This window comes from Hemicordylus capensis, chromosome 6 (genome assembly GCF_027244095.1).
Source record: "Hemicordylus capensis ecotype Gifberg chromosome 6, rHemCap1.1.pri, whole genome shotgun sequence".
Taxonomy (NCBI): Eukaryota; Metazoa; Chordata; class Lepidosauria; order Squamata; family Cordylidae; genus Hemicordylus; species Hemicordylus capensis.
The window spans coordinates 27,178,001-27,204,938 of NC_069662.1; the positions used below are offsets into that span (position 1 = coordinate 27,178,001).

Genomic DNA, 26,938 nt, shown 5'->3' on the forward strand with positions numbered 1-26,938 from the left:
TATTCCCTACGGGGAAAAAATCTTAAAGATGCATAAACTTCAAATAATCAGCCTGTTGCCCAATTCCTTTGGGATCTGGGTTGTGGCAACCTGGCAGACACCCACTGGGGCACTACCACCCAACCCACACTTCTGCCCCTGAATCCATTCTCAGGCTGGCATGTAGTAGCCCTGGCAGGCTGGGCTCAGGCTGGCAACAAGGCAGGCATAGGCAATGGCATAGCATGATAGGAACTTGAGGCATGCAATGCTGCTAACGATTTTTCTCTCTCTCTCTCTTCAGTGAGGCAGAATGGTGACTACTAACTTTTTGAATGAATTGAAAACTTCTCCTTGAACTCCCTTCGACCCTTTCCCCTTCTTTGACCCTTCCCCTGGCCAATGTGGGGTCAGTAAAGAGTGGCAAGAGGCAAAAGAACCAATAGGGAACAAGGAGGGAATCTTCAGCAGCTCAGCCCATGCTTTAGGCCATCTATCAGAAGGCTAGAAGGGCGGGAAATTCAAAGAGATGTTAAACACAAAATGGAGACTGACTCAGAGATCACCACAAAATGGAGGTCCAAAACAAGAAAACGTTTTGTAGCCAAAACAAGGAAGTTTTGTTTTGTATACAAAACTTTTGTATCTGGAAAATGGGTCTTTTGTTTTGTCTACACAACACCTGAAACGGGCTGTTTTGGGTACAAAATGTTTTGTATTCAAAACGTTTCGCACATCCCTAGTCAATAACATGCCTACTATTATGTTATGGTGTATCTGCTGTAGTTCCACATGATGGATTATTCTTAAACCCAAACATACTGCAGCCTCCCAAACACCAAAACTATGTCCAGTGCAAAGTAATGTCCCAAATGCTACAGTCTAGATGTAGATACCAGAAGACCTTGCACTAATTATAGCAACCTACATAGCCCATGTCAGTGGAACCATGACCAGTTTCCTTGTAAAAGTGATAGCCAGATGTTATTGAGGACTACTCCCTTAATCCACAGGGAAAGGCCATCACAGCTGGGGATGATGGGAGTTGTATTCAACAACAATACCTGGGAATCCCTATTACAGGAAACACTGATCATGATACGTATAATTTGCTACTTATGTAGTACCAACAGACGTTTGCCCCCAGCTAGGGAAAATAAAAGTTGGATTGGGGTTCTAACTCCACACCACAGTGGGCCACTCTGATCTAATTGTTGTTAAACTAAAGGAAAATTAATCCTGTTGGGCCTAATGTAAAGGTCCTGTGTACTTCAGTTCTTGGTTTCTTAATATTTTCTCCTAATTAGCTGATCCTTCATGTTCAGCTCAGGCCTCAGGATAATTATGTAGCATTTGGGGAAAAAGATACAACCCAGTAGGCCAGCACTCGAAGCCAAGATAGAGAAGATCTCCACCGCCACCATATATTTCCCCTTTGTGCTCAGGTACGTTGGGACAAAAGACAACCAAACACTGAAAAAGACCAGCATGCTGAATGAATGTGATGAACTTGGCTTCATTGAAAGTATCGGGCAGCTCCCTGGCTAGGAAAGCCATAACAAAGCTGACAGTTGCCAGAAATCCCAGATAGCCCAAGATACAATAGAACATAGTGACTGAGCCTTCATTACATTCTACAATGATTTCTTCAGCCAGAGAGTGCATGTCCAAATAGGGGAAGGGGGGAGCAGTAGCTAGCCATACAGCACAAATACTCGCCTGAATGAGGGAACAACCAAAAAGAATAGAATTTGACAGTCTTTTCCCCACCCATTTTCTTATCCTGGAAGCTGGTTTGGTGGCTATGAAAGCCAAAATCACAGTGACAGTTTTTGCCAATACACAAGAAACAGCCATTGAGAAGATCACTCCAAAAGCTATTTGTAGTAAATAGCATGTCAGTGTCTGAGGTTGGCCAATGAATAACAAAGAGCAAAGGAAGCAGAGCAACAAGGAGACAAGGAGAGAGTAGGTGAGGTCCCGATTGTTGGCTTTGACGATGGGAGTGTTTTGGTTCTTGATGAAAATGCCTAACACTAAAGCTGTGATCACAGAAAAAGAAAGAGCTAAACCAACTAAAGTGATTCCCAAAAATTCTGTAAAGCCGAGGAAGTTCAAGCCCTTCGGAAAGCACTGATCTTTGTTCCCATTTGGAAATTCATCTTCTGGGCACTGGAAACACTCATTCATATCTGAAAAGTAGGACAGATGCTTCATCATTTCATCAGTAATTTAATAGTAGGCTCATCTCAACTAGTTTGGGAGATATTTATTTATTTTTAGGTATTTAACATATTTTTATACTGCCCCAAACCTGTGTCTCTGGGCAGTTGTGTTCATCTTACAGCTTTCACTCAGCAAACTTGCTGTGTCAAATTTCTGAGGGCTGGCAGAAGTCACCTTCATTTATGTTTAGAAATTTCGCTCTGTATAATGTAAATAACCGGATAACCAAGAGGCCCTCAAAAAAATCTAGAGCTAGGCCTGCATGAGCATAACTATTTAGGTGCACCTCCAGATGCAAATTTTCTTCCACGTTAGCAGTGCACTCATAAGACTGCTTCCAAATGAAGCTCCCTTATGTTGGGTTGGGTAAATTATGATAAGAGAAACTCTGTTACCTCTCACTTTTGAATAATTTTATCTTTCTTCTACTCCATGCATACTTTTAAGGGAGAAACTGAGCCAGCGTTTAGGTAGGTAGGTAGACAGATAGATACCTTGGTAAAATGTACAGGGAAATGATGGCAATAAAGATGAAATTTGGTCATTTATTAACCCTTGCTTATAGCTGGGGTGAGTTATACCCCATTTGAGAAAGAAAACAAATCATAGAACTCCATCTTCTGCAACTCCATCTTCCAGATCAGGATCAACCTCAATAAAGTTAAGTGTCCTGTGATGTTTCATCCATCTCCTCTTCATACTTTTTTTGTTTTAATAATATGGATGTTGGGGTATTGACAACTCCATTGCACTGCATATCAACTGAAAGTATTATGGGCCCCACAAAATGCCATTGTAATATGTAATTACTCTTTATATCCACTGATGCTTAGACCAGAACCTATTCCTTCTATGTGGGAATATTACAAGAGAAAGATGGATGAAACATCACAGGACTCTATAGCTAATTAAGGTTTATCTAGACCTAAAAAATTGAGTTGCACAACACTGAACAGGAAGCTTCATCATTTTCCCTTTCAAATGAGGTAGGATCCATCCTATTTCAACTGAGGAATATTTATTTATTTATTTAATTAATTTATTTTCGACCCTGTATATTTTGACACCACCACCCCTGCCCTTTGCGGGGTCTGTTGCAAAATCCCTGTTGTCTTTGGAGAATGAATATGATAGAAAAGGGGAATTAATAATTAATGAAATATGTAATACAAGGTATCACTCACAATACTGTACATTATAGTCCTATTCTGACACTGGGCTCATTCTCATGAACATATGGGGTTGGGCTGGAGGGAAAATGGCTCCCATAATGCATTGCAGGAGCAGCGGAGGCACAGCCCTCAGTACAGCAATAGTTCTCCTTTCCCTTGTTCCACTTTCCACAAAACTCTATGATAACCATGGCTATCAGCAGCCCAGAAAGAGTTTAAATCAGCACAGAAGAGCAAAACAAAAGGGTAAAACAGCAGTTTTCTTGTCCTACCTCACTTATAACCTGGGTAGTAGATCTGGGCTACCCAAGTTCGGAACTGCTGGGTCAGAAGGACTCCTGGTGCCACAGACAACAACAGATTATGTGTTCACAAGAACAGACCTACTATTTTGTATACTTTACAGATGTCTATAAACTCATACATGTTTTTGTGTGAATGACTGCATTGTGTTCATTTGGAAAGTGAACTTGGTACAGGTCCCTCAAATGGATGGTACAGATAGGGAGTGTACTGCTCTACCTGTGTTGAACGTAATGTGTGAAAACATGTGCTTGTATACAGATCTGTATCTGTGTATGGTGGCCAATACAGTGCACAAGAGTACATGAGTACTAACTGCATTACAGAAGAGTAAGCCCATTATATCTAATGGACTTACTCTGAGTAACTAAGTTTGCACACATTTTGAATTTGCACAATGTGTGTAAGTTACAAAAATTGTGCAAACACATAATTACTATGTTAACATACTCTTGAGCAGTATGTCAGCCAGTGGACACTCATCATATGAGACCTAGTGTCTCCTATTTTCCTATGTTCTAGAAGGCTCAAGTCTCCTACCCTTCTGGTCTGAAATCTTCCCATCTGGACATGAAGCACAATCGTAGCAGCAGAATGGCTTCCCCTCCTTCTTCTTTTTACTATAACCTGGAAGGCAGCAGTCATTACACAAAGCAAGGGGTTGCACCTATCCAGAAAAAGAGGAGACAAATTATGGGTATTCGACCTATCAATGAAGCAGTTAACCCCAAAATATTTATCCAGGGAGATAAGCACTATATCCACATCTATTGAAAGTTTTGATTCGAGAAATATAGAGTGGGGCAAATAAACAGATCTCCTCAAAGAGTTAACATAGATTTAAATTAGGTGTCCAAGGACTCATTTCAGTGGGGACTGAACAATTTCCAGATTAAGTTCTCCATATATTCTTCTGATTTAGTCCTGTGCAAGGCAAAACTGAGAAGCTTAATACTACTGGTTACAACACAAACAGCTATTTGGGTGCCAAATCTCGTGGGATCAACATGCCTGCAAAACATGATAGAAAAGTTCCACACTGCTTGAATTGATCCTACTCTAGTCAGGACTACTTTCCTTGGTGGCTGATTTTCAGCCTTTAAAAATAATTTAAAGGTAAAACAAATCCTCCACTAAGATGCAAGAATGGCATTATGCAGAAAAACATAACATAAGAAGGCAAGAAGATGGAATGTCTCATTCCAGGTTGCTCTTGCTTTCTGCATGATGATGAAACGTCAGCATCCAGATATTCCAACAAAGGGCCATATGCTTGTGTGCATCCTAATGTGTGGTACCACAGTCTTCAGATAAGAGCCCCAGACTGAAAATGTATCTAATTCAGCTTCTTTCCATTTCACTATTGTTGCTCTTCTTCTTGCTCTTAAAACTTGGGAAAAGAGTTGACCAGGCAGGAGGTCTGTCCTTAAGAGAGAGAGTGTGTGTGTGTGTGTGTGTGTGTGTGTGCGCGCGCGCACACACACACATGTGCACACACATGCATAAAGGCATACACCCAGGGAAGAGATGTGAAACTATTTAACTGGCTTATAAAGGAATCATTCTTCCATTATTCCCCATGGAAGAAGTGCCTCACTCTGTGACTGCACAACACTGAGGGAACAGAACACCCTGCTTCTACAGGCAATGTGTTTGTGTGTTTTAAAGCCATGCAACATCACATGATCTCTTATCCTCAGTGTGCAGTATATAAGCCAATGAAAATATATTAATAATAAATAATATATTATGCTGTTCAAAAGTTGTTCAGTGGGGGGAGGGCAACACTTTCGCTCATATCTAAAGCTTATTATTGTATGTCACTTGAGCTAGCCAGGGCACTACAGAAACAAATTAACACAGCAGGTTCAGAAGGAATATTAATAATCATCACAAACATTTTTTCCATGTATCCTATCTTTCAGCTCCTATGCTGACATCCCACCTGATTAAACCAACTGTGCCATGTGATCACCTCCTCATTAATGAGAAACTTGTGGCCCGGAAAAGCCTGTGGATCCATCCTTCCTACTTTGACTTTTGAGAAGGATTGGTTTGGGAAAGTCACCCAGTTTATAATGTCAAATCCACCTTTTAATTCACCATCCTCATCAAAAGATACTGGGTCTCCAGCACTGTTGTTAAATGAGATTCTGCTTAGGAAAGGATGCAACTAGATGGAAAGAAGGAAAAAACTGATCTTACAAAATGATGAAAAGAGACAACAGTGTGCTTGCTCTAATATTTACAGTTTTGTTTTAAGTTTTTAAAAAGCCATACTCTAAGTGTAGCTACTTCAGGGTTCAGGCAATGATTTCAAAAATTTATATGCCATGAAGAGCGTAGTGACTGACATCCTAATGAAGCACCATGACAGAAGAAGCACCAGTGCTTCTGAGGAGTTCCAGACTAATGCAGAACCAGTACTTGTATGTGTGAGAGGACTTTCAATTACCTCCTCTTCAGAAACATATTTCCAGGTGGAGGGGAAGTTTTCAAAATTTGAAAACTTCAAAATTTGAGAACTGAGTTATTTGAAGCTGAGCTCAGGAGGGGAAGTTTTCAAAATTTGAAAAATGAGTTATTTGAACATATCAGAAGCACCTGTCACTTTCCCATTGCACCAGTGCTTCATTAGTAAAGATAGTGCCTTTTTTTTCAAGTGACTAAGAAATAGCTACCATTTTACATGCAAAGAGTAAATTCATTTTTCCTCCATCAATTGAGCAAAATTGTTACAATTATTGTTGTAGAGGCAGTGAAATGATAAACACTTTAGGGACACACAGATCAACTTCAAGAATCATTCCACAGGAAAAGCAAGCACCATAACTGGTGTACTTCTGTGGTGCTCTCATCTAGTGGGGAATGGAAGGCATCTGAGCATGGCTAAAATATAAGCTTTTAAGGAAAAAGGACAAGTATATGTCATGGATACCATTTAACCATCCAGTAGAATATGTACAACATGTGAATTCCTTTGAATGTGAAACATTACCTGCCAAGGATCTAGTGGATCGCTGTCAGTCAATGCGTTGAGTTTTGACCTGGATGTGTACGTCTTATGTAATGTTTGTGCTATGGCATGGACTGTATTATATACGCTGTAGCTTTGGCCAGTCATACTCATTTCAAAGAGAATCCCGGGGATGTTCTCAAGTTTCTGTTGTGCAGTACAAATATCAATGCTCTCTTTGCCATCATTAAAATCAGAAAATAAACAGTTGAATGCCTTTTCCCAGAACAACCTGAGAAAATCATCTCCTTTTTGCACTTCAGGATGTAGAGTCTGGAGGAATTGTGCAAACCCCAGTACTTCACTGGAATGAATGGCAAAGGATAAGGCACCATCATATAGCTGTATATCAATATCCCTTTGCATTGTTTGTAATGAAAAATCCCAATGGGCTGTCATAATCCAAACTTTACGGATGGAAATTGTTGAAAGACCTGGGAATATATCAGAAAGATATATCAACCATGTCAAACAGGTTATGATTTGAGGTCTTGAATTTACAATAAATACATTGACTTCAGAACTGGTGATCAAATTGGCCTTGGCCTGGAGAGTTTCTAATGAACTCATCACATTTATGGCTTGGGATACGGGTGGCATTTTTTCAATGAGAGCTGTACAGATGCCATGCTCAGTAAGCAGTGGCATCAAGGTCTGCACAAACTTTTCACCATTGTCGTCATCTGCTGTTATGATTCCAATCCATTTCCACTGGAAATGCAGAAGTAGTTGGACAATCCCTCTGTACTGATGTTCTTCTTTGGGGACCATTCGGTAGAAGGAAGGGAGCTGCATTTTAACACTCACCACTGGAGACAATACACAATAAGCAATCTAAGCAAAACAAAAATTTATTTTCATATTGATGACCAGAACTGATGCTAAATAGTTTGAATTATTCCAGATATCTGATGTTATGAAACCTAGTGGTAAATCCTGAATTAGATTTACTTTTCCAATTTATTTATTGTTTTTGTCACAATGCTAGCCCTCAGTGAATTCTCTTTCCAGCTTGCTAAAACACCAGTGTTGCTGGTGTTGAAAGAAAGAATTCTCATTCCAGTTGCTACAACACCAGAGTTGTACACAGAAAAGTAAGCCATGAGTAAGCACCACTGAAATAATGACTAAGTCCCATTCCAAAGGTCCAATTTTGTTTAGATATAACTCTTTCTCATTTGAGCTGCTTTTATACTACATGTGAGATAGCCATTAAATATTCCCTTTCTTCTATTGTTTTTGTGAGTGTGCACACATGCAGATCATTTATTATATTACATTGTTCTTGCTGAAAGCCCATTTTAGTCATGTCTTCAACCAAATTTTGAAGACCTGTTTTACAAATCACCATGGGAAACAGAAGCAGCAACCAAACAACTATAATAAAATAGAAAACAGCCAGCACTTCTACACTATATCATTTGAGACCCACAAAAATATCTGCAGTTACTCCTTGGATATTTGATCCATGATTTGGACCAACTTTGTCATCAACCACATGCTTATTACACATGCAAACATCCAGTTTTTTGGAAATATATCAGAATGAGCCCATCATAAAGATTATTTCCATTTTCAGATTGTGTCTCACCTCAGAAAAGGGACAAGAAAAAAGTGCAGTATCTCATATACAGTATGGCTGACATCCTGATCAATGAAACACTTGCAGGAGGGCATCATGGTTATTACATGCACGAAGCTTGGAGCTAGCATTTCAGTCTACTGTTGCACTATTGAAAGAATGCTTGGGCTTATGAAACAGTGTGCAACTGTGGCATATTGCATGTGTTTTAAAGGGAACTTTAATGCAAATTGTTCAATTGTACACATTGCTGGACTACAACTACTACTAAGACTATGACTACGCATATTTATATTCTTGAAAAGTTCTGAAAGTGCACTAGTCACTAGTGCAACTTTGCTCATTGTGTCTCTCCCACTCAAAAATATAATAGAAGGATAAAGATTATATCAGAGTACAGAAAGGTTCATGGTCCACACTTTTCACTATACCTGTGGGATCTTGTAAGTGCCCAAAATAGTAGCCATGTGAAGGGAGATTTCCGAGTTACGTCCCCCGATAGCGGCTATTAGATTCTTTTGCTTCTCACATTTGAAATTGGGGACAATCCTTTCCCAACTGGAAAGAAGTCTCAGTGTGTTCTGATGAGTCATCCTTGCATTTACATAACTGTCATAAATTTGGAAGCCCAGGCTGATATTTGGTAAGAGCTTGGGATTCTCATTTATCTCCTTCACAGCAAATATCAAAGACAGAACTTGCTGGTAGTTTTTTGGTACTGAACTAAAAGAAGAAGAATGTTATGGGTAAGGCAGATACCCAACTGTTCAAACCACCATGTGTTTCAGAGCATGCCATTCTGCACACCATCGGAGTCTTAGACTGGCACTTGGGAGACCCAGACTCACCCATAAGACTATGGATGACTTAGGGCCAGTTGCTTTTTCTCAGTCTTATCTACCTTATAGGATTGGCACTACATTAAAATGGGGAGGGGCCATGTACACTGCCCAGAATTTCTTGGGAGAAGGGTGGGATAGTAAGGGGGGGAAACCAGTGTGTTGTAGTGGTTAGAGTGCTGGACTAGGACCGGGGAGACCCGAGTTCAAATCCCCATTCAGCCATGAAACTAGCTGGGTGACTCTGGGCCAGTCATGTGTATCTCAGCCTAACCTTCTTCACAGGGTTGTTGTGAAAGAGAAACTCAAGTATGTAGTACACCTCTCTGGGCTCCTTGGAAGAAGAGCAGGATAGAAAAGTTAATAATAATAATAATAATAATATGATTAATAATAAATATGGCAGAAATCCAGAGAATTTGTTCTTACTTCACTACTTTTGAAATAACATGAGAAAGCCTAATTGTGACCAACAAGCTTCATTCATTTTAATGAGAGGGGCATGAACACTGGATTGAAGTCTGTATCTTCAAGTCCATATGAAACAAGGTAGTCCAACAAATAAAACAGAGAGATCATTCAAATAGCACATTTTTCCTAACTTCTGAGTACATGGATGTACGTCATTTCTAGGCTGGAGAAAGTGGGAGTAAAAGTCCATAATATCCAATTAAAAGCAGGATCTCTCCTTGTACTGATCATTTCAGGATTCCACCTCACCCTCCTTCCTAGTTGACTGCCGGGGGGGAAATGGTGGGCTATTCATACTTAATTAAGGGAATCTTACAGATCTCAATATAATTGATCTTAAGTAACACAAAAGTCATAGATGTATTTGAACATAATAGCTCAACTTCAGAGATGATAGTCAAAACAAGAGAATGGTGTGTGTGTGTGTGTGTGTGTGTGTGTGAGAGAGAGAGAGAGAGAGATTTCAAATGAACACGTATCATCAAATAGCTATCAGGATGAAACAGTGGCTGATATACAGACTAAGTTACTCAATATTACTACTCAGAAGGCTTTCTTAATTTTAATAGGACTTCAGGTGAGTAATTTAGTCTGAATGTCAGCCAGTATCTGGGGCTGAAAAGGGGCAATACATTACCATAGCTGAGAACCCAAAGGGGATTTTGGATGTTCTGTAGAATTAAATGCATGAGCTGAGAAGAGAATGAAAGGACACTGAAGTAGGTTGAAGATGAAATGGGCAGGAAGCAGTGAAAGACATGGTGTAATATGGTGTGAGAAAGAAATGTTGTGTAGTGGTTAGAGCAGGGCTTCTTAACATTGGGTCCCAAGACGTTATTGGACTTCAACTCCCATAATCCTCAGCCCCAATGGCCTTTGGCTGGGGATTATGGGAGTTGAAGTCCAACAACATCTGGGGGCCCAAGGCTGAGAACTCCTGGGTTAGAGTGTTGGGACTAGAACTTGGGAGACCCGGGTTCAAATTCCCTTTCAACCATGAAACACACTAACTCTGGGCCAGTCACACATCTCTTAGCCTAACCTACCTTGCAGGGTTCTTATGAGGATAAACACAATGATGAATACCACTCTGGGCTTCTTGGAGGGAGAGAGGAATATAAATGCAAATACATAAAAAAATAAATAATTAGTAGAAAGAATAGAGAAGGAGAAATACATTATGAGGAAAATATATAGGCAATTCCCTGCAAATCCTATTGCTTATATGACCTATTTTACCAATTTGATATGTTCTGGTCTAGGGCAGATGATCAGAGAAAAAATAAGAATTGCTTTACAGAATTTGATTCACAAACTTAGTTTTGGGCTGTTCACTGAAGATTATTTCATCCAATATACAGCCAAACTGAGTACCAATCATTCCAATGATTAGGTCTCCTCTCTGATGATGTTTGTACGGAAGCTGGAAGAGATCAGTCATAGTACACATAGCAGAAGGTGCCTTGCACTGTGTTGGTGGAAACTGCAGCCACAGAATGAGAAGCAGCAAGAGAAATACCTCTGCCATCTTGAGGCAAATCTTGACTGAAAATATCGTTTCTATCTATCACACATAATCAGTCTGAATGCATTTTTTTTTCTTTCAGTGACACTAGATTTTTTAAACTGTTGTTATTATTATTGTTGTTCTCATTATTGCCAGAGATCAGACTGGTGCTGTATTTCTTACTGTTCACAGTCTTTCACACACACCCAACTCTGAATGATACAGGGATGTTTTATTCAATGTGTTGTTGTTTGTCATTGTTACTTTAGAAAATCCATGTAGAGTTCATCAGATAAAGAACTGTACTGAATAATTTTAGATAATTATTGGGCTGAACATATCCCCTCCAGAGTATTGTGTTGGATGAGAACATTTTGTCACAGGAGAGGAGAAGAAAACTTGTTTGCCAGAACTCAGTGGGAGTGGCACACAAGTGACATGTAGGTTCAATGCAATCCAGAAAGAGAGAAGTTCCATCAGAACTCCAAAACCTTGGCATGAAGGCAAAGTAATTGATGACATATTTGGGACAGGTGTGACACAATCACGTCTCCATCTTCCCATTGGCCTTTATTTATCTTAACAATTTATTTCTAAATCACAATGCTGCTGAAATGTGCCCTTGTTTTACAATCATAGAATAAAAACAATATCACCAACCAACTGAGAAACAATAAAAACAGCAAAGAATTGCAACATTATGTGGACAGTGTTGCTCTCACCAAAACCTGCTCTCAGGTGTGTTACTTTTGCCCCACCCAGTGTTAATGAGAGGAGGGATCTCTAGCTGGAAGGGAACCATTTATGGGAGGGGGGCAGAGCAGTTGGAGTTTTGAGCCCACCAGACTTCCCAGTTGGTGTTTTGAGGAATATCGTGTGGTTGTACCTGGCACCTCTACTCAACAGGTAGCTGTAGCAGCACCATTGACAGGGATTGAATTGGAAGGGTTGTTATGTTTGGGACAGGTTAGGCCCAGTGGGGTTTATTTGCTCCTTCTCCCCCTCTCCCTCACCTTCTTCACTGCCTTCCTTCACTTTTTGCTCCAGGAGAAACACAAGTGTTTCTGCCCCCTTTTTTCTGCTAATGAGAAGGTATTGTCTGGGTAGCTGGGCTAGCCCCCATCCTTCCCTTTCAAGCTCTTGGAGGCAACTGAGTAGGGAATTAGCAAAATATATAGGAGTTCTCTGACTCCTGCCCATATTTTAGAAGCTGTCAGATGTAATTGTTAAGAATGACAGAATGATAGGGCAGGACATGGGAAATTCAGGTTTACATTGCCGCACAGCCAGACTCCTATCAGGTGGAAATGACCCCTGCCCTCCACAGAGCAAAGCAGAGAACATGGGCAGGCCTGTGTAGTGTTGTAGGTGCCATTAACCTTTCCTCTTTGGTGGAAGAGGATTTTGGGAGAGATGTAATGTGCTCACAAAGGCCCTACCGGGGGGGGGGGGCTGAGGAAGAAGTACTATCCATTTTTCAGCCCTTAAAAAGAAGGGTATTTGGAATATAGAAAGCTGCCTTGTTTCTAATTAGACCATTGGTCCATCTAGAACAATATCATTTACACTGATTGGCAACAGCTCTCCAGGGTCTCAGGTAGGACTCTTTCCCAGCCCTACCTGGCAAGGGTTGCATCTGGGACCATTGGTATGGAAAGCAGGTTTTCTACCAATGGGCTACAGCCCCACCAGCATTTTTTGGTGGGGTTGAAGGGTCCAGTTTAATAAAGCCTTTTTCAGACGAATTGGTCAGGCTGAAAAAGAGAGTAGGTATGATGGGTATGGATCCAGTGGATCAAAATCAATATGTCCACTAGGGATGTGCATGGAACCGGTGGGGAGGAGTGGTTCAAAGGCTGGGCATACCTCCCTGTCACCCCATTGCTTCATCGGACTGGAAGTGACAGGAAGTACGCAATGCATGTGCGCACACTGGATGCATGGCCAACATGTGCGTGAGCGAGTGTGACATGTGCATGTACGCATGAGCTCACATGAACCTGTTCCTGTCACTTCTGGTATGATGAGGCAATGGGGCAGCAGGGAGGTATGCTGCTGCCCCACTGGACCCTTGTAGCTCCAGCGTGGGAAATGTGGCAGGAGGGGTAAGAGCACCATCCCCTGCCCTTAAAGATATATGCACCATCTTTGAACCGGCCGAACCGCCAGTCATTCAAACCTGTTCTGAGGTCCTTAAAAGGGCCTCCGAACAGGTTCATGCACATGCCTAATGTCCATCCAAGAATGGGGAACTTGCTAGGGTAGCCAGTAGAGTCTTCTACTATATGTTTTATCTCTTTCTGGGATGGGGACAGCATTTGCCTCAGCTAGCGCCATGGTTTAGTCCAGTGCTGATCAAGAAAGCACATGTAAGTGGAATCATGACACACATTGCAGTGGTGCCAATTCTGATTACTATTAACAAAAGAAAAATTAACCTTACCAAAACTAATGAAACGTCAAATGTCATGTGTATTTTGGCACTTAATCTTATTAATTTCTCCTAATTAGCTGATCCCTGATATTTAGCTCAGGCCTCAGGATAATTATGTAGCATTTTGGGAAAAAGATACAACCCAGCAACCCAGCACTGGAGACCCAGATTGAGAAGATCTCCACAGCCACCATGTATTTTCCCTTTGTACTCAGGTAAGTAGGGACAAAGGACAACCAAACACTGCAGAAGACCAACATGCTGAATGTGATGAACTTGGCTTCATTGAAAGTATCGGGCAGCTTCCTCACTAGGAAGGCCACAGTGAAGCTGACAGTTGCCAGAAATCCCAGGTAGCCCAAGACACAATAGAACATAGTGACTGAGCCTTCATTACATTCCACAATAATTTCTTCAGCCAGAGAGTGCATATCCAAATGAGGGAAGGGGGGAGAAGTAGATAGCCACACAGCACAAATACTGGCCTGAATGAGGGAACAACCAAGAAGAATAGAGTTTGACAGTCTTTTCCCCACCCATTTCCTTATTTTGGTGCCTGGCTTGGTGGCCATGAAGGCCAGAACCACAGTAATGGTTTTTGCCAATACGCAAGCAACCGCTATTGAGAAAATCACTCCAAAGGTTATTTGTCGTAAATAGCAGGTCAATATCTGAGGTTGACCAATGAATAGCAAGGAGCAAAGGAAGCAGAGCAACAGGGAGATGAGGAGAGAGTAAGTGAGGTCCCGATTGTTGGCTTTGACAATGGGAGTGTTTTGGTTCTTGATGAAAATTCCCAGCACCAAAGCTGTGATCAGAGAAAAAGAAAGTGCTAAGACAATGAAAGTGATCCCCAAAAATTCTGTGAAAGAGAGAAAGTTCAAGCCCTTGGGAAGGCACTGAACTTTGTTCTTGTTTGGAAATTGATCTTCAGGGCATTGGAAACAGTCATTCATGTCTGAAAAATAGAACAAATGCTGCATCATTACATTTCTAATTTGGTAGTTGGCAGCTGTTTTTTGAAATAGGTTCATGGTGAGTTCCCCCCTGAATTATTGTATTTGATTGTTAATTTTATTGAAAAGTGGAACAGATATTGCATCATGACATCATTTTTGGTAGCTTGCACACTCTTCTCAGTTAGATTTAGGCACAAACTAAACTATAGCTTAGGCCTTCACATTATTTGGGGTTTCTGAAAACACCTCCCCCCTACAAAAGTCTACCTTTAAAGTCTTACATAACACATTTTCATATAAAGGTATTTCTAATGCATATTGGCTTAGTGCAAGATAATTGTTTTTCTTAGGCTATTTGCTTTTGTTGCATCTTTGCCAAGTAAAATAAAGCTTTATTATTTCTGTTTTCACTGTCCTTTTTGTTAGAATAGTACGGGGTTGTTGTTTTTTTGTTTTGTTTTTTAAGGCTATGGGGCCTTTTAAGCTTTCCATAGCTTAGGGCCTCAGCATGTCATACTGCAATGCTGCATGTGAAGGTATTTTTTGCCCCTTAAAATTCCAAATTAATTCATAGTGTTGGTTCTAATGTTGGTTCCTAATATTGCCCAGCTTTATCTCCCAGCCTGCCACCAGCTCCTTCCAGCTACCATTCCTACAAAATAAATGGGCAAGCAGGTGCTTTTAAACAAATGTTTTTCCTGAACTAAAACCCCTACTGGATCCTATTAGGGCTTTGGGGAAACGTTAGAAAATTTGCTTTCTTTTGTAGGTTGGTTGGTAGGGAGCACCCACCATGCCCTGCCATCCAACCTAGTTTGGTGTCCTTAAGAACTACCCACAGGGAACAATGGAGTGTTTTGAGTTTCCCCATTGTTCCCTATGGCCAAAGCACTTGAAATGATACACATTTGTTCTGTTGGAACAGTCATTCAGCCACTGTTCTGATGGACCATTTTGCCCATTTTCCATTTCGTTTTGAGCTCAGAATGAAATGCAAAATCTGTTTCATGCACATCCTATTCTGCTCTGTTTGATTCAATACTTTAATCTTGTTTACACCTTACAAATTCATCTCACCTCAAAAAGAGCTAAGTAACATTCAGCAAACCTTATGACATTATCAAGTTGAGCAAGACTAAGTTGTTCAGCTTTCTGGGTACCTACGACCATATTCCAGAAAGCTTCCCAACCATAGAAAACAATGATACACATATATTTTAATAGACCAACCTAAGAAAGTGTTCACCTAATCTCTCTCTAGCTTATGTTTTAAGGAAACCAGCCTTTCTTCCATGATGCTTCTGTGTGCAATGCCAAGTTAGTAATCTGCTTTGAACAATACTCAGTTGAGTTGCTCCATACCATGTGTTCAGTGAATTGTGCCTGTATACACATACACAAGGAGTCCCTGTGTATGCAGGCAATCCACATAATCTGAAATCAAATTATCCAAGTGAAAATTGCTTTTTCGGGGGAAACCTTTGAAGTCTTGTATCTCAGTTTGGGTGCACTTCCAGATACAAATCTGCTTTCACATCAGCAGGGAGTTTATACGAGTGCTTCCTCCAATTTGAAAGACTCTCATGTTGGTTTGGATGACTGACACACCGGGATAAGTCTGTCATCTCACAATTTCACATTATTTTAACTTTCTGCTCTATGCAGAGTTTTAAGGGTGAGACTGAACCACTGTCTCAAGACCACTAATGGTTAATGGTTCCTGTGGTGTACCAATGCATCCTTAGTTTAGGTCCCAGGTTCAATTGCTGGCATCTCCACATAGGTCTGGGAAAGACATATTTGGAGGGGTGGAGCTGAAATATTGCAAATGGGTTTAAAGAACCTATGCTAAGCTGCTTCTAGGGCCTCCTCCGTAGCTTCTGGGGCCACCTTGCTGGCCCCTTCTCCTCATTGCCATGGGTACTGGTGGCCTCTCCCCTTAGACAGTGATGGCAGGCTCCCTGACCACGCAACCCACAGGGAGGCCACTCTGCCCCTGTTGCTCTGTTGGCCTCTGCGCATGTATGGTGGATATTGGAGTGGTAGGCACAGTGGTCATGTATGGTGATCATTTAAGCGGCCACTGCATGTGCACAGAGCAGCATGGTTAGGGCAGCCTCCACATGGGCTGCTGGGTCAGGAAACCTGCTACTGCCATAGGGGAGAGGCTGCTGGTGCCCATGGTGGCAATGTGAGCAATGCTTTTGTGGGGAGCAGAAGGGGCCAATGAGGTTGCCCCAGAGGTTATTGAGGGTGACCGTGCTGCCTTTGCCATGGAGGGGAAGGGCACGCTACCCATGAGAATGCCACTGCCTATTTGCTCACCTAGCAAGCTCCTAACAGTCAACTGGCTTAGACAGGCCAACACTCTGCAGCTATTCACACGATGGGAGGAAATCAGGCTAGCAGAGGCTAGCCCGATTTTGTCCCATCATGAGACCCACTGGGCTTGGCTCTGAGCCCGGTGGTTCTTAAGCAGGTCACCCACTTAAATAGCCCGGCAGTTAAACTGGGTTTGCAGAGCGAGTGCTCCACAAACCCATTTTTTCTGCTTGTGAGTTGCTGCGGCATGGCTCCGTGCTGCAGCTACTCATGAGGAGACCCCCGACTGGGAGGCTCAAAAGCAGCCTACCAGCTTGGGGGTCTCTCCAGCATGCCCTGAGCAATTGTGCAGGGCATGCTGGAGCTTCCAGGGGCCGCACAGCCCCCGAACTCCCCAGCCCCTGCCAGCGCCGTGACGGAGCCGGATAACCCCCTAGAGCAGGGATTCTCAGCGTGTGGGTCCCCAGATGTAATTGGACTTCAACTCCCATAATTCCCAACCAAAGGCCACTGGGGCCGGAGATTATGGGAATTGAAGTCCAATAACATCTGGGGACCCACATGTTGAGAAACCCTGCCCTAGAGGCTCTTCTCACAGATCATGAGAAGAGCCTCTCTAATTCAGTATAAGGCAGTTTTATTTGTCCCTATGAGAGATTACAGGTATCAAAAGTCTTGTCTGAGGAATTTACCAATATTGCTCTGGTTAATGATTTTGTGATGAGGTTTGTTTTGGACACCTGCCACCATACTTTCATCAATGTTTTCTTTAGGGGGAAATGATGGCAATGAAAATGAAATCTGGTCATTTACTAAATAGTTTATTTGACCCTGCATGTGTGAAGCATGTTAGGCATCTGCTTTATCATCCCTGTTACATTTGGAGATCCAAAGAGGTAGAAAAGAAAAATTAACAAGATATATAATGCAGTGAATCAGTCACAACATGACACATTACTTCTCCTACCCTTCTGGTCTGAAATCTTCCCATCTGGACATTGAATGCAATTGTAGCAACAAAATGGCTCCCCCTCCTTCCTTTCTTTGCTGTAACCTGGATGGCACTTGGCATTACAAAGAGCAAAGGGCAGTGCCTGTATATAAAAAGAGAGAATATTTATGTATTTTCTACCTGATCAACAAAGCAGTTGATTTTCTACCTGATCAACAAAGCACCATTTTCTCTTGGGGGGGCCTCTTTAAAGGGGACACTGGGGGATACCTTGGCCCACACATTGGGGTGGGGGGATCCAAAGTATGGTACAAAATCTGAAATGATCATATTAATCCTTTTCAGACAATGCAGGGTCACTAATCAGTTAAAATATATGCCTAGGATCAAGAGTTATGTTTTGGGGTTCCCCACACACACCATTGAGTGGACCATTGACTTTAATAGACGATGGTGGTCCTGCTGTTTGTTCTACATATTTAGTAAAGATATTAGCCCAATTCAGACATTATGCTGTATGAGTGTACAGATGTCTGTACACATACTGCTGTGAATGATTGCACCTGTGGTCATTTTAAAAGAGAGCTTGGATAAAGGCACTTCAAATGCATGGTACAAATAGGAAGCATACTTCTCTACCTGCATTCAGCATAACATGGGAATGACTGTACCTGTGTACAGATCTGTACCTATGTACACTCTTTGTACGAATGACGAACATAACGTGTGAATGGTCCTACTGATATGAAGATATGTTGGTTTTGAAAATATACATGCAATGCCCTATGGCTGAGCATAATAAATATTATATGCATATTTTTGCATTTTTACATCAAGCTGCATGCTTCCTCTAGTGTGATGCAACTGTCTTCAGCTGAGAGCCCAGATATCCAATATGTGGCCTGGAGTCTCAAACAGTTACTTTCTCTGTTTTTCATTCAATAGGATGGAGGTGCCTAAGACTTGAGACTGTGTGTACTCATGCACACATGTACATAAGCAGTGGGGAAATATTAAAATGTTTTTTCTTGAAAGTTATGGGGGATTCTTGCAGGAGAAACAGGGAAAGCACGAGAAGAAGGAAGCAGCTTGAAATGAGAGAGGACCTAAGCAGAAAGAGAGAAAAGACCACATAGAAGCCTTACTGATTTCAACAACTTGCATTGTTCAATTGGTCCGAAAAGGTCCCTCTGCCCCAAACCCCCCAATTGCTTTGATTTTCCAGAAGCCAGGCTTTTAGTAATCTTTGAATGCTTTAAATTATTTTAACAGCTTATTTTATTTTGTTTTTGTTGTGCTTTTTTGTGTGAACTGCCTAGAGCCTTTGGAGTCAGGTGATATATAAATTAAACAAACAATAAAACCAGAGGAATTGGGGGGGGGGATTCCTGGAGACCTGAAGACCTGGAGGGCAAGGTACAGTACTTTATCTCGCTTATTTATGCCTCCTCCCCACTTTTCTAAGCCCTGTTTTGTGTAGGAACCTAACCCCTGGATTCCCATAGGGGTAAAGTTTTGTTATTTGCAGTTTCCATATGTGTGCCTATAGGCAAGAACAGAACGCCCATGAATAATGAGTGCCATCTGTACAAGATAACTTGCTGTGAGGGAAACACAATTTTACAACATACCTCACTTTTCAACAACCATGGCCATTTGAATATTCATTTTTATTTAAAATATTTATACCCTGCCCCTCAAGTACACTATTGCTCGGGGCGGCTCACAACAATAAAATAGATACAATATATAATAAAAGTAATAAAATTAACCAAATTGAGTAAACAAGTTAAAAGTCAGATTAAAAACTACAATTAATATAAAGTTCAAATTAAAAAATATATTTTAAAAACTAAAAACTGAGAGTTATAATATACCAGATATAACAAAAATGGAGCATTAAAAAGCCTCCTTTAAAAGGTGTCTTTTTAGTTGTGTGTATTTAGTTGTTCACACTGAGGGAGGGAGCATGGTGAAGCTCTTCAGGGAGGGCATTCCAGAGCCGAGGGGCCACAACTGAAAAGGCCCTTTCTCTAGTCCCCGCCAATCAGATCTCTGTTAGTAACAGGGCCATTCTCATATGAGAATAGGATATGAAGTTGGGATTAAGAAGTGCAAATATTGAAAGATGTTTGAATCGTCCCTGTTTCTTAGAACTTATATTAGAAACAAACCTGATTAAAGCAGTTGTGCCATGTGATTGCCTCCTTATTAATAGTGAACTCTGGGCCCCATAGAGTCTGTGGTTCCAACATTCCTACTTTGACTCTTGAAAAGGATTGGTTTGGGAAAGTAACCCAGTTGATAAGATCAAATCCAGCTACTAATTCACCATCTTCATCAAAGGACACCATGTCCCCAGCACTGTTGTTAAATGAGATGCTCCTCAGGAATGGGTGAAGCTAGATTGAAAATGACAAAGACAGACATTATGAATTATGTGCTGTATCCACATCCTCTCTTCTGCCTGCATAACCTTCTTCTATTTCTCCCAGAGTTCACAATCCAGAGATCAACAATGGAACCAATTTAGAGGAAAACTGAATCAATAAAAAGATGTAAACTAGTCAACTTAAACAAACATTCTACACATATAATACATATATGTATTTTAATGAAAAACCCCAATTCCCTATTCACAAGAAGAGAAGCAAGGAGGAGAGTTGGTCTCACGGTAGCAAACATGAATTGTCCCCTTTGCTAAGCAGGGACTGCCCTGTTTGTATTTGAATGGGAGAATACATGTGAGCACTGCACAATATTGCCCTTAGGAGATGGGGCCACTCTGGGAAGAGCATCAGAAGGTTCCAAGTTCCCTCCCTGGCATCTCCAAGATGGGGCTGAGAGAGCGACTTCTGCCTGTGAGAATACTGAGCTAGATGGACCAATAATCTGATTGGGTGTAAGGCAGCTTCCTATATTCCTATGTTCCGAAGTAATACAAAACAAAACACAGGAATCTCACAAATATTGTAATCCACAGGATTGATGAAGCAGCCTCCTTTAGCTTCTCTGCCCCTGGTGCTGACCAGCCACTGTTCTCTTTACCTTTCCAATAGTTCAGTCTTTGACCTTTCTCTTCTTGCCTCAAACTCATCTTCTTCATTCTCTTTCTTCTCAAAATCTGCTTCTTTTTGCTCACAAAGTCTCTTCTTGAAATTTTCTCTCACATACTGGCTCTTTTATAGCAACCCACCAGGGCCAAAAATAATTCAATCCACTCCTCATCCAGTAGGGTCACACACACAGGTTAAATTTGCACAAGAGAAGGGTCTCAATTGTTGACGATTCTACCTTCCCTCTCCACAGCCAGAAAATCTGCCTCTTCTGGACTGGGAATCCCCAAGAATAGTATGGTAAGCAGAATGGGTCTGGAGAGGGAAGGGGGAATGGCTAAAGATCATGTTCCCCCTCATATGTGAGCATGATATCATATGAACAAAATAACAGGGGTTGACATACTGTTCAGGAGTGTGCCAGGCTAGTGACACTGCATTTACACAATTTGGAGAAACTGTGCAAATGCCAAGTTTGTGCAAATTGTGTTACACAAAATTAAGCCTATTATTTTCAATATGCTTAGTTTTGTGTAACACAATTTGTGCAAATGCTACATTACTAGGCTGATGTACTCTTGTTCAATATATCAGCCAGGATTTTGTAAAACTCTGTGGAAAGAGGCATTAGCTGACATCTCAATCAACAGAGTGATTGTGGATGCTGAGCTAGCACAAAACTGCTGGTTGGCTAGTTGAGCTATTTCCACTTCAAACTTGTGACAAGAACGTTCAGTCCACTCCCCCAGGGAGGTGCCACTGGTGTGGAATGGAACTGCAGCAAAAGGTTCTCCCACATGTCCCGGGTCTGCCAAGATTAGTCTGAAAAGGGAAAGACAGCAGAATGCACAGAATATGTATACTGAGGTGGCAGATCCTTCTGCCTCTTGCTATGCCATATTCACTGAGTATGTATTCTTGTATGGATGTCGGACAGGCAAGGATCTTGAGGAAAATACTGTCACTGGAGCGCGATAAGAAGGATATATTGAAGGGACACCTGAGCAAACTTTCCCAACTAGTCTACTAGGAGAGACAGCAATGGGGAACATTTCAACTTAGGGACTTATGTGGTGCTTCCCAGCTAGTGGGGAAAGGAAGACAGCATGGAAAAGATATAATTTTCTAAGGAAAAGTGAGTGTTTTATGTACAGTAGCTGTACTTCATCCATTAGAATAACCATGCCAAGTGAATTGCTTTGGATCTGAAAGATTACCTGCCAAGGTTGTAGATTAGGATGTTTCAGTGTACCTCTATCAACCACTGCTTTAGGTTTCGGCTTGGATGTGTACATCTTATGTACAGCTTGTGCTATGGCATGTACTGCATTGTAGATGCTGTAACTTTGACCAGTCATGCTCCTTTCAAACAGAGTCCCAGGGAGGCTCTCCAGTTTCTCTTCCAAGGTGCAAGTGAAAGTACTCATCTTATCTTCATGAGAATCAGAAAATAAACAATTGAATACATTTTCCCAGAAGGCCCTAAAAAAGTCATCTCCTTGTTGCAACTTAGGACCTAGGATCTGAAGAAATGTTGGAAACCCCAGCACTTCATTGGAGTGAATTGCAAAAGACAAGGCACCATCAAAGACTTCTACATCAAAAGCCCTGTTCATTGTTTGGAATGAGAAATCCCATTGGGCTGTCATGACCCACACTTTACTAATAGCAATCTTTTCTATACCTTCCAGTATTCCAGATAAATATATTGTCCAAGTCAAACATGCTATGGTCTGGGCTCTTGCATTTACAACATATACTTGAACTTTGGAATTGGTTATTGAATTGGCCTTGGCACGGAGAGTTTCTAATGAACTCAGCATGTCCACACCTTGGGAAATGGCTGGCATCTTTTCAGCAACAGCTATACAGATTCCATTCTGAAAAAACATCGGAATCAATGTTTGCATAAATTTTTCTCCACTTTCATCATCTGATCTTATGATCCCAGTCCATATCCAATGGAAATACAAAAGTAGCTGGATAATCCCTTTGTACTGAATTTCTCCCTTGGGTACCATTCGATAGAAGGAAGGAAGCTGGGTCTTGACATTCATTACTGGAGCTAAGATGCAGTAGGCAATCTAGAGAAGAAATAATTTATTTTTCAAAATGGCAGGGCTCACACCTTGGGAGTTGAAGTGGTAGGGGTGCGTGATAAGGCGGCAAGCGCAGACCCAGGATAGGAGGCCAAAGGCAGGGGATCAGTGGCAATGAATGACAAGATTGAACACTGCCCCCAGGGAGAGGTATCTATGCCCCTGGGCAATCACTTGCTGCTGGCCACTAAGGAGAAAATCTGGAGGAACGAATATGTTGATATGTTCTCATTGTTGTTCTGGGAAACAGAACCCAGGGATGGGGACAAGGGAGACCTGAAAGACAAGGAAAGGCTCAGTACAAGGCAGTTGGCTGCAACTGGTCGAACTGGCTGGTCTGGTACATGGTGTACATGGGGGTGGTATTACAGAAGCAACAAGGGCGAGGAGCTTCTATGGTGAAGTATCTAGACATCATCTATCATGTGTTCTCAGAGTGGGCCCATTGTGATGAGGCATTCTAGAGTCATTTGGCCATGAGCCCAGCCCTCCCTTGGGATTGTAACTATCAACAGGTCTGGCTGAGGATCATGGACCCCAACCGGCTGGTGAATGGGGTGTACTCTGACAGTGGAAACTTAATTGTGAAATCTGCTGCAGCACCCACTAGGGGCCAGATGCCCAGCTCTGTAGGCCAGTTTTGCCAGCTTTGCTGGGAATTTGCATCTTTGGGAGCATGCTCCCATCGCCTGGGTCACTTTTGGCATGCCTGCACCATTTGTGGGCTCCCCCCCATGCCTTCAGCTCATGTAGAAGAGGCCGCTGGCCCCGCACTGGCCCAAAAGACAGACATGCCTCCAGGAAGGGTGGAACCCCTGCTCCGGCAAAGGGGACCTAGTCCCATTAAGTTTGGGCCTCTGCTTCAGCTACTGCAGCACTACCTCGTAGTGCAGGATAGAGGTTACCTGGGGGAGAGGTTTCAATGTTGTTCCCTTTTCGGGGTCCTAGGGTAGGTTGTTGGGCTGAGAATTTACGATTGGTGAGTGGGGTTGGAACAAGTAGTTAGGACTAGAATCGCTAAGGAAGTACAGGAGGGCGGGTGCTGGGCCCGTTCCCGGAGCTGCCCTTGCCCAGCCTTAGGATTTCTGCCCGGGGGGGGGGTGCCTAAGAAAGACAAAGGGGAATACTGCCTGATTCATCACTTCTCCTTCCCTGCAGGTGGATCAGTGAATGATGCTATAGCCCACCAGCTGTGTTCTATGAAGTATACGACTTTTGAAGCTGCAGTGGAGATGGTCCGGGCGCAGGGGAGGGGTGCATTGATGGGAAAGTGTGACATCAAGTCAGCTTTCAGGCTCCTGCTGGTTCACCCAGATGACTTTGACCTCCTGGGTTTTGCCTTCGGAGGTGGTTACTACATGGATAGGGCCCTACCCATGGGGTGTTCCCTCTCCTGTTACACCTTTGAGCGTTTCCGTTCTTTTCTGGAATGGGCGGTGTGGGAAAGGTTGGGGTTAGCCTCAGTGGTGCTTTTTCTAGATGACTTCCTTTTTCCAGCCCGGGCTCATCATTGGCCTGCAACTACCTGATGCACACATTCCATGATCTGGCTCAAGAGCTAGGCATACCTTCGGTGTCAGAAAAAACTGAGGGCCCGACCACCTGGCTGGCCTTCCTCAGAATTGAAATAGATACAGTGGCCCAATGCTGTCTGTTGCCAGCAGAAAAGGTCCTGGCACTGGAGCAGCACCTGGTCAGCTTCTGGATGCTAGGAAGGTCACCTTGAGAGAGTTGCAGGTCATAGTGGGACACTTGAACTTTGCATGCAGAGTGATTACTCCCGGACGCGCCTTCCACAGGATAATCTGTGACACTACTAGAGGGCTTAGAGTCCCTCATCACTGGGTGCAGGTGACCCACAAGCTTAGGGAGGATGCCAGGATGTGGGTGGAATTCCTAAAGAATTTCTCTTGTGCTCCAAATTCCTGCTGGAGGCTGAGCTGCAGGTTCAGTCTGATGCCCAGGTGGAAATAGTTTGGGGCTCTTCTTCCAGGGGCAGGGGCGTAGCAAGGTTGGAATGGGCCCAGAGACAAGATTTTAAAATGCCCCCACCCTCAAAGTCCAGGGCCTCCGCACACCCCAGGCCCCCAAGGATTTAAGTCTGATATTCCAAAATAAGTATGCTGCCTGCAAATACATTTCACTGAATACACACACGCACACGTCACAATATATAGTGATATACATTGAGTACTATACATTTGTTTTACTTTTAATGCCTAGAACACACTAGAAAGATGAATGATTAAAATGGACCCCTTGCTGCAGATTAGCAAAGGAGACTTTCAACCATGCAGGGTGAGCCTATGTTTGTTTTCTCAGAATTCTGAACAAATTCAGTCAAGTTTGATTCCAGGAGGTTTTTCACAGGAGGCTTTTAAAGCCCTTTAACACACATCTCCTCTGGAATGGAGGTGCTGCATTCACATGTTGGCGAGATTTACCCTGAAGTCCCTGCAAGTTATTGGGGAGCAGTTCACATACAAGAAAAATAAAATAAAATAAAAGCACAAGACATGCTTCACAGTTCTCACTCAGACCTTCTGGGTTGCAAAACAACTTGAACATAAGTGCATTTATAAATGAATGAACGAATGAATGAATAAAATAAATATAATACTGTTTCTTCCAGAAGTTTTTGTAATTTTCTGCCATGAAACAAGCCACTTATAGGACTTTTTAGATAGTTTTTTTTAAGCCAGCAAATTTTCCAAGCTGTTTAAAAATACATATTCAGAGACTTCTCAGTCCCTCCCCCCCATATCAAAGCCCTATGGCAAGCAGATGCCTATATATCCGGGTGGGGGGGTGGGGAAGGTAACCACAAAAAGGAGTTCACACTCTACCTGGCAGCAGGGGGTCTTCTGCTGCAGAGAACAGTGGTGGCCACTCTGGCTGCCTCCTCCTTCCTGGCTGGCTTGGGCCTTACTGGAGTTCAGGCTTCACAGAGGCCTACATGAGGCCTCCGTGGAAGCCCCGCCCAAAGAAAAGGAGCTCTTTGCAGCTTGTCTGCTGCCGATTGCTGGCCAGGAGAACAAGCAGCAGAAACGGCGAACAGGGCAAGTGGCTGAGGGGCCTTGGGGCTGGGCAGGGGGCAATGGGGAGTCATGTGAGGTGCCTCTGGGGGGCCCCTCCAGGCAGTGGGGCCCCCAGACAACTGTCTCCCCTTGCCCAATCGTTGTTACGCGCCTGTCCAGGGGAGGTGTTGTGCTGCCAGGTGGCTCCTGGCTTGGGATAGAATGGGAGTGACCTGAGATATGACGTTCCTTGAGTTCCTCCAATAGTCATCGCGGTGCACATCTGGGCCAGGGATTTCAAAAATCAGGCCATTCAGTTCTGGTGTGATAACATGGCCACAGTGCAGGTTATCAACTCAGGGACCTCTAGGAGTCCCCTAGGTGGGTGATGTGCCTAGTGCATTTCTTCACACTGCAATGCCTGTGCCACAACATTCTTTTTGCTGCACGACACATGCCCAGGCTGGATAATAGCATCACGGATGTGCTGTCTTGGATACAGAAGGAGTGCTTTTGAACCCTTGCCCCATCAGCCAGGGAGCTCCCCAAAGTCTTTCTCGCCCACCTATGGAGACTTGGATACTAGAGGTTGGCACTATCCTTGGCACTTAGCACAAGAGCGTGCTATTCGGCAGCAGTCCGTGAGTTCCACACATTCAGGGCAGCTTCAGGGCTGGATGACCCATGGCTTCTCCCAGTAGAGCATGTGCTGCACTATAGCATCCACCTACATGGACAGGGCTTGGCGCCAGGGTCCATTGGCGGCAGGCTGGCAGCCCTGGCCTTCCAGTTGAAACTGGGGGGGGGGACATGGACATGGACTCCACTGCCGACTTCCAGGTGCACAGAATGCTGGAGGGATGGGTGTGGGCATCCCCCTCATGCCCAGATCCATGTTTTGGGCCAGTCGGAGAGCTCGGCAGATCAGCATGGGTACACAGTTGGACCTTGCAGGAGTGGCGGAAGTGGATTGGATAGGGCACTGAGGGATGCTGTGGAACCTT

At 42.9% G+C, this 26,938-nt stretch overlaps 1 protein-coding gene and 1 pseudogene across 1 annotated transcript; both read right to left on the minus strand.

Moving 5' to 3' along the window:
• LOC128330041 (vomeronasal type-2 receptor 26-like) lies at positions 1-17,853 on the minus strand (annotated as a pseudogene).
• LOC128330045 (extracellular calcium-sensing receptor-like) lies at positions 17,616-25,944 on the minus strand. Its single transcript, XM_053262207.1, has 4 exons — positions 25,764-25,944; positions 22,036-22,250; positions 19,937-20,164; positions 17,616-17,904 (listed from the first exon to the last, which is right to left on the minus strand). Exons 2-4 carry the CDS (start codon positions 22,243-22,245, stop codon positions 17,746-17,748), a joined length of 597 nt encoding a protein of 198 aa, XP_053118182.1. The 5' UTR covers positions 22,246-22,250; positions 25,764-25,944; the 3' UTR covers positions 17,616-17,745.
• Positions 25,945-26,938: the final 994 nt, after the last annotated feature.

Bases quoted from the DNA above. Each gene is read 5' to 3' on its own strand.
- LOC128330045 (XM_053262207.1), bottom strand. From the start codon at position 22,245: ATGAGTACTTTCACTTGCACCTTGGAAGAGAAACTGGAGAGCCTCCCT. The intron at 20,165-22,035 runs GTAATCTTTCAG...TTTTCAATCTAG, and splicing joins CTAATCTACAACCTTGGCAG to CTTCACCCATTCCTGAGGAG. The intron at 17,905-19,936 runs GTTTGTTTCTAA...TTTTATATACAG, and splicing joins GGCACAACTGCTTTAATCAG to GCACTGCCCTTTGCTCTTTG.